Source organism: Miscanthus floridulus, chromosome 3 (assembly GCF_019320115.1).
Source record: "Miscanthus floridulus cultivar M001 chromosome 3, ASM1932011v1, whole genome shotgun sequence".
In the NCBI taxonomy this organism is placed as follows: domain Eukaryota; kingdom Viridiplantae; phylum Streptophyta; class Magnoliopsida; order Poales; family Poaceae; genus Miscanthus; species Miscanthus floridulus.
Window position 1 is genome coordinate 462608 of NC_089582.1, and position 8363 is coordinate 470970.

General features: G+C 48.7%; 1 protein-coding gene across 1 annotated transcript; it reads left to right on the forward strand.

Annotated features, from left to right (window-relative positions):
* The first annotated feature begins 6950 nt into the window (after window positions 1-6950).
* LOC136542937 (uncharacterized) lies at window positions 6951-8003 on the forward strand. Its single transcript, XM_066535546.1, has one exon. The coding sequence runs from the start codon at window positions 6951-6953 to the stop codon at window positions 8001-8003; it is 1053 nt and encodes a 350-aa protein (XP_066391643.1).
* Window positions 8004-8363: the final 360 nt, after the last annotated feature.

Below are 8363 nucleotides of genomic sequence, written 5' to 3' on the forward strand. Positions count from 1 at the left end.
ACAAAACTTTAAACTTGATTCAAACAATACAATTCAACACATACAACATAAAGGTAAACTTGTTTTAGTGAATGCACATCAAAATTTTCACTAATACGAAATGATGTACAATGCATATGATGACATGGCAGGTTTTAGTATTTAAAACACCCGAGGTGTTACACCCCCAAACATCATGAGGCATTCCTTAGGGTCGGGGAAGCTGTCTCCATCCTTACCTATCATGCCTCCCTTCTTGTCAATGTCCTCCTTGTCTTTCCCTTCCTTTGGCTTGTCGGCTTGCCGTAGGAAGCACTTAAGGAGCTTGAAGTCCTTGTACAGGTGCTTGACGGGGTAGGCATGGTTGGTGCACGGTTTCTCCATGAGCTTGTCAAAGTGGTCGAACTGGCCCTGCTGAGGCTGCTTGCCCGCGCGATCGGCAGCAGTGACCAAAGCTGGGTTTGCCGATCGGCGCCGATCCTTCTTGTTCTTCTTGCCCTGTTGTGTTAAATAGTGAGTAAAGAACAGTATGTACATCACTCACCATGGGGTTTGAGCCCAGCATGGGCTCGAGGCGAAGCATGGGTGTCTCGACGTTGAGGTCGTTGAATGGCCCGGGGCCAGTGGAGGGCGCTCCTCCTCCCATGGGCATCGGGACAAGCGCCTCCTCATGGAGGCGGAGTACGCTGAGCTGGTCGGCAACAAAGTCTAGACTCCCAAAGAGGAAGGTCTGGAGTGGCATGAAGATGGGAGGAACCCACATCCCAGCAAGTGGGAGCATGGGAAACTCTAGCGAGCCTAAGCGAATCATATCGTTCGAGCCTACCATGCTAAAGATGGTGGAAAGGTGGGCCATCCGATGACCAAAAGCGTGAACGCATGGCATCTTCCCCACAAACGGCGCCAACTGTCGGTGTGAAATGTGGCCCACAAGTAAATATTTATAGTTTTGCCGTGCGCTGTGATCAGATATGGCCTAGCACGCGATGACACAGGATTTATACTGGTTTAGGCAACGTGTCCCACATCCAGTTTCAGTCGGTCGGTAACTTTATTTCTGAGCCTAGGTGCTCGAAGTTTGCTATGGGGTTACAAATGAGTAAGGAATGAGAAGAGGGGTGTTAGAGGCCCGGTCGGACTCTGATCCGAGTGGAAGAGAGTGACGGATGCTCAAATGTGCGCTAAGTATTGGAGCGTATGCTCTGTGTGTCCAAGCTTATCCGCTATTCAGAGCGTGTAGACTATGTCCTTTTAGGAGAGAGTGCATCCTCTTTTATAGATGAAGGGGATGGCCTTACAAGTTAAAGATAGAAAGGAAGAGAGTGTGTATGGGTGCTACCTAGTCTTGTCGCCCACGCCGCCGGGTATGGCATGCCATCGCCTGCCTTACTATTTACGCCGCCATCACCCACCTTACTGTTCATGACCAGTTGTACCTACCAGGCTACACAGTGTTCGTCTGGGATGGAAAATGATGATGCCCACAATATTATTTGTGCTCTGACGCATCTGGTAGGCTGTATAGTGTCCATCTGACATGGCCTGATGACACCATTCTACAGGTGCGCTGGGCATTATAGGGTACGGTCCTTGGTATTACGATTGACTTGAGCGCCTTACCTTATCTGCTCTGCCTGCTCCCTAGGCCCACACCGAGCAAGCGTCCTGGTCGGTCGTTCCCAGTCGGCCCCGACCGTGTCGGTCAAAAAAGAGAGGCGAGCAAAGGTTCGGCATATCCTCGGTCGAAGGAACGGGATCGAAGTTGGACTGTGGTCCCACCATGGCCAGGCCTTCCGGTCAGGGCTCCGACCAGGTCTCCTGGCCAGAGATGTTGGTTGAGGATCGGATCATGGTCTCGGCCTATCATTGTGTATGTGGGCCAGCCTAGACGCGTGTTGTAGCTGCACCGCCTGCTGGGCCAAGTATTACAGGGAAGTGGGTCCATTGGGGACCCTGGGTTTATGAACCCATCAATCGTAGACACCCATAACACGCACGCACACTCACCCCTATGAACACACGTACGTAAACCCTACCCCTATGAGCACCTCGAAAGGACTGAGCCGGTAGATCTCAAGATTAATGAAGTGACCACAGGCGCCTCGCTGTCGACGGGGATGTCGCCTACGCACACACACTCACCCATATGAACACATGTACGTAAACCCTATGAACACACGTATGTTAACCCTACCCCTATGTCACATCTGAAGGACTGAGCTAGCGGATGTTAAGATTCACGAAGTCACCATAGGCGCCTCGCTGTCGATGGGGACGTCGCCTACCATTGAAAGCATAGCATTGTTAAATCCTAGAATAAATTTAGGAAAATGTGAACACCCGTGCCAAGTCGAGGACTAAATCCTAGAATAAATCCAAGGAAATGTGAGCACCCGTGCTAAGTCGAGGACTTAAAACCGAGTGGACATGTTCTACCACAAGAAACCCAACCAATTGATCTATGATCAGTTCGCAAATCATAGAATAGATTGTTAGCATAGAGGTCATTTTTATATTGGGAATACATAATCCGCCATTGCAGAATTATCCTTATAGTAGGCAGCTAGCGTGAACATTGATCTAAATTACTAAACTAAAGGCACGGGCATGGATGACGGATGCAAAGAAATGTCTCGTAGGAGGATACATTCATAATTGATGCTTCATATAAAAAACAAATTCGAGAAGTATCTTCTTTTAGGAACACAAGGTGACCTAATGCATCACATTGAAACACACATGGAACGGGGGACCACATCAGGGTGTCGCCGATTGAGAACGTGGCTTCGAGGCTCTAGGCCTGGCCCGTTGGACTACACAGCAGGCTCTAGATTTTTGTTGGTTGCTTGCAGCACCAAGAGTGGGTGCGTGCTTGTATGATTGGGCCAAGCCCATAGCCCAGACCCAGGAGGACGCATCTAGTGGCCAACAGCGATGCTGGCACGGTGAAAGCTCTAGTTTGGTTTTGGTAAATTAATGAAACCCTATGTGCTAACCCTTCTACTCTAGTGATCATGAGATAGGGTAGCACATTCCAAGTGATGGAGCAAATGGGTGATGATCAAGATAGTGGTGATGGCCATGGTGATCAATTTGCTCGGGCTTGAAAAAGAAGAAAGAGAAAAACAAAAAGCTCAATGGCTCTATTTCATGGGGGCTTCTATTTAAGCCCCATGGCTAGCCCTAGCTCACTCTCTTGGCCATTTTCATCGACATAGCAACCTAGTGAGCTAAGCCAAAGCCCTCCCACTCATCTCCATCATTGAGTCATCATCTTTGTGAGATTAAGAGTGAATCCAAATGTATTGCTTGAGTGATTGCATCTAGAGGCACTTGGTGATTGTGTTTCGCTGCGGATTTTGCCTATTTCTCTTGGTGGTTGCCGCCACCAAGATGGCTTGGTGCAGTGAGGATCGTCGAGTGGAGGAAGGTGACTGTCTCTGTCTCCGATCGTGGTGATTGTGAGGGATTCTTGACCTTTCCTTGGTGGAGAGCCAAAAGGTACTCTAGTGGATTGCTCGTGGCTTGTGTGATCCTCATCTTGTGTTGGTTGTGCGGCACCCGGTTGCGGGTTAGGCGTGTGATGCCTATTAGCGCGTGAACCTTCAAGTGAGTGAATTGCCACAATGGGGACTAGCATGCCGGCGAGCAAGTGAACCTCGGTGAAAAATCATTGTGTCATCTTGTCACCGGGATTTCATTGGTAATCTTGATTGATCACTTGCCACGGCGGTATATCTTCACTACCCTACCTTGCATTTACTTTTCTAGTGTAGCTAAGCTCTTTAGTGTAGTTAGTTTTGAGAGCTAGCTTTCTTTCTTGTGTAGTGGTTAGTGAGGCTCTTTAGTTAGTCTTTGAGAGCTCACTAACTTAGTGGTAGTGACCTAGCCTTTGTGTGCTTCGTGACTATAGTAACTAGAATTATGGTAGGTGGCTTGCATTTTTAGTAGGCTAGCATAAGAATTGCTTCGCCTCATATTTGTCTAACCACTTTTGCTTAGTGTTGTTGTAGAAATTTTTTTAGGCTATTCACCCCCCTCTAGCCATTAGGACCTTTCACGCGGCCGCCATCCCCGACGGGCTCCTAACTTTTGAGCGTGTTGTGTCGCTTGGACGCGCTCACATCGGTGTTGTCGAACTTGGACAAGCAGCGGTGGGCACTTTTGCGTTGCCGCGACGTGACATGGCTGCTGATCGCCACCGAATCCGCATTGAAAGCCTAATCGAGGGGCGATTCCGATGTGAATATGGCAACGTGAGACGTGGCCGCATCGCGAGTCCAAGATGCCTATTCCTAGCCCCGTCGTCTTTATAATAAGCAAGCAGCAGACGCATTACGCATACTAGATGACCAGTTCACGATCACGACCCAATCCGTCAATCGCTTCCATCTCTTTATTCGTCACTTAGCCGCGCAGCCCGTAGGTGGTAATCAATGTCGACGGCATATCATCCGCTAGCACCACCCTGGTTTTAAATAGCCCGCTATAGCTCCGTTATAGCTTCTCTATAGCTTTTCAGACTATCTACCGCTACGCTATTGCTAATTATTTAGCTACTTGCCGCTAATGACATTTTAGCTCCATTAAACGCCACTATTTGGTTTAACCGTGATATATTTTTAGCATCGTTAATCCTAAGGTAGATATTAATTCTTTAGTCTAGACTAAAGGACTATAATCTATGCCTCTCTCTCTCTCCTTTATGTTCTTAACTCATTACACGATGCAATAAACCACTAAATAATTATTGAATTGTTGAATGTTGAGTGTTTATCACAATAGTATGTTGATCCATATGATAAATGTTAAGTAATTTGTTAGAACTGATGGTTCCGAATAAAAGAGAGAGAGGGAGGAGGGAGGGAGGTAAGAGCTCGGCGGTGGAGAGGGAACACACTAGGATTTGGAACAAGTGAAAATGAGCGAGTGGGAGGTGAGGCCCTTGCCCTCATGCCCTTGGACACTTATATAGATAATGAGTATTTACAAATGGCCCCTTGGTGGAGTTGGATTTCAAATGACACTACTCTAGCTACTAGTTGGACCTCTTCCAGGGGATTTCACATGGCCCGAGCTCGCCGCGGAAGCCAAAGATCGGGCAAGGGAAGAGGAGGCCGCTGCGGCCACGCTAGGGTTTTGTCAGAGCTGAGCGCGGCCGCAGCGAGGCAGTGGGCGGCGGCGGGGACGAGGAAGAAGATGAACAGTAAAGGAAGGAAAAAAATCAAATGTGGAACACTCGAGTGCTGGCTAGATAGCTTCTTTTTTCCCCTACTTGGTGGATTTAGTATTCTACGCATCAAGATTTTATAGCCCTAAATTTCATTCCTTGTTCAATATCACCCAAGGTTTAATTTCTTAGTTTCGTATATTTATAACACCTCATAACATCCTCGTAAAAAAACACAACTCGTCATAACATTGTAAAATTGCCAAAGTTGTTTTTCTAGACAAAAATCTACACACCATTCCCATGTGCCAAGTATACAGATGTCGATAACTAAAGTTTAAGCAGATTAGCTGCACGCAACACCGTACATCACAAGAGAGAGCATAACTTGAAACCGCTTTATCACCCGAAAACATCAAAACAACTACTTGCACATTAAACGTCACCTAAGCCTATATAAGTAATATAAGTAGTTTCGGCTAGCGTGGCGCCACATCAGTCATGAAGTAGGTAAATTGGATTTTCACGATAGGTTCAGGGAGGTTAATTAAACTTTGTAAAAAAGTTATAGAAATATTTTCTTGCATGAATATACATTTAAAAAATACTTAAGTTTTATTTAATGTTAGAAAAATCATAGAAAATATGTTTTATCTCAAAAAATGTGAAACCACTTGCATACTTTTTTCCTAAAATCATTATCTATGTTTTTTAGAGTTAGGAACTATCGGTGGTTGTGGCCGGCTGTGGGGGTGTGCGTCTCGAAATGATAGGCGTAACCTCCATGGCGGTCTCACAAGTCTTAGCGTCGTCCTCCGTTTGGGCTATGTAGCACTCCTGGAGGGGGTGGGGGTGAGGCCGTCTTCGATCTCATCTTCTCTGGTTAAGCTAGACATTGTTGCTAAGGAAACGTCACTGTGATTTGACTCTATTTGCATCCTCTATTTCACATTAGCCTAGTTTTGAATTTTAGGAGATCATATAAGATTTAAATAATTCTATAAGAAAGTAATACTAAAAAGGTAGATCATGATTTTAGGAAAAACACAAAACTAGATTTGTATTTTTCTAAGTTATAACAAAATTTCTATGAATTTGCTAACATTAAATCGAATTTAGTATTTTTAAATATTAATTTATTCTAGGAAAAAATGTTTAGATTGAAAAATATATTTTACAGCCTTTTCTATAAAGTCTAATTAACCTCCCTGTATAATCGTGAAAATCCGATTTATCTCCCTCGTGGCTAGCGTGGCACCAGGACGACTGACGTGACGCCACGTCAACCAAAACCGTTTTTTGTGCAGTTTATGGATCAGTGGCGGTAGGTGGACAGGCAGAGGTGGGATGGGAGGGACGAGCTCGGCCGAGGTGGACAGGCAGAGGTGGGATGCGAACTGGGCCCAGTTGGAGGCGGAAGCACGGGAGGAGCGCGCTGGGCTGGCCAAAGCCCAAGGCCCAAGGTGCACAGGCAGAGCCGCAGAGTTTTTTTTTTTTTTGACATGAAGCAGCGCAGGTGGGTTGGGATCGTGGTGTGGCGTGGCTGGAGCCGCCAAAAAAAAAATATGTGGGAGGAGATCGCGTATCGGATTCGGGAGGCCAAGCTCGCTAGAGTCGTCCGGGAGGGCAAGAGGATTGAGACTTGAGTCCTGAGAGAGTCGGTGTCGATGAGGCTCTCTGACTCGGACTCGCCTCAAGGACACCCAGCCTGTCCTTATAATAAGCCATCACAAGAGCGCACGAACACAACCATATCACACCAATTCTGGTTCTCGATCGAGTATTGACTCGACTCGACTCGATGGCATATCTGCTAGCACCGCCCAACAACGGGGCCGCCGTCCTCCCCACGGACGACGACGGCGGGGAGCTGCGGCCGCCTACCAAGCTACTCGGCTGCCTACGCACCGTCGGGCGGCCAACCAGCAAGACGAATCCGCTCCTCGTCGCGGCCTTCTACAGCGCCGCCGACATCTCCCGCGTCGACGTCAAGCTCGTGGACGTGGCGTCTGGCGCGACGGTCGCCCTGCTGGACCGCCAGGGCAACGGCCACTTCGGCGTGACCGGCGGCCTCCTCTGCCTCGTCGGCACCGGCGGCACGGCGGCCGTCAGCGTGCTCGACCCGGCCACCGGCGACGTCACCAGCATCCCGGCGTACGCGAACGGCAACAAGACCTCGTCGGCGTACGTGTTCGGCCACGTCCCCGCGACGGGGGAACACAAGGTCCTCCGGGTCTACACCGCCGGCCACGGCGAGACCAAGCAGTCATGCGAGATCCTCACCCTCGGCGGCGGCGGCGGCAAGCAGCGCTGGAGGACGGCGCCGAGCCCTCCGGTGCGCGTCGGCACGGCGCCCTCCCGGCACTGGGCGGTCACCCGAGGAGGAGTCGCCCACTTCTTGATCCCTCAGAGGGTCGAGTACGACGTCATCGCTTCGTTCGACATGGCGACGGAGGAGTGGCGGCCGGCGCTCCTCCAGTGCCCGCTCTCCTCCGACAAGCGCAACTGTTGCAGCGACAGCCTGAGCCTGGTGGAGCTCAACGGATACCTGGTGTTTGTGTACCATGACTACCTGTCCTTCTCCTTGGACATGTGGGTGCTCACGGACCTGGACAGGGGGACATGGCTGAGGGTGGAGTCTCTTCCTCTAGGGAAGGTTCTCCGTGGCGGAGAAACCATGGCGAAGCCACTGATGGTGCTGGATGATGGACGCATTGCGTTCTGGGTGCGAGGACCGAACAGCGTGCTGCGAGTGTATAATCCACGGACCGGCAGTTGTGAGGAGGTGGTGAATTTCGGAAAGTTGTGTAGCGTCGTTGGGTTGTACAGGGGAAGCCTCTTGGGGGTCAAGTAGGTCGAAGAGAGCGTATCTGTTACCATTTGATTTGGTTTTAAGATTTGGATTTGTTCATGTTTACGCGGTCTTGCGTTTTATTTCCCTATCATATCATAGTTCTAAAAATGTTGGTCATGTAAAACGATCGATCCATGGTTTTATTATTGTTGCCATCAAAAGATTCAGATTTGTTATTCTATTCTACGATCTATAATACACCGGTTAGAATAAATCTACATCCACACAACAAATTTCTGCTTCACAGTCATGACCTATGCTACATCCACACCCATGAATGCACCCAGAAAATATAACACCATCAAAAACGGATGCATCAGATTATCTCTTAGCCATTTTCTCTCATTACTCATCCAAATC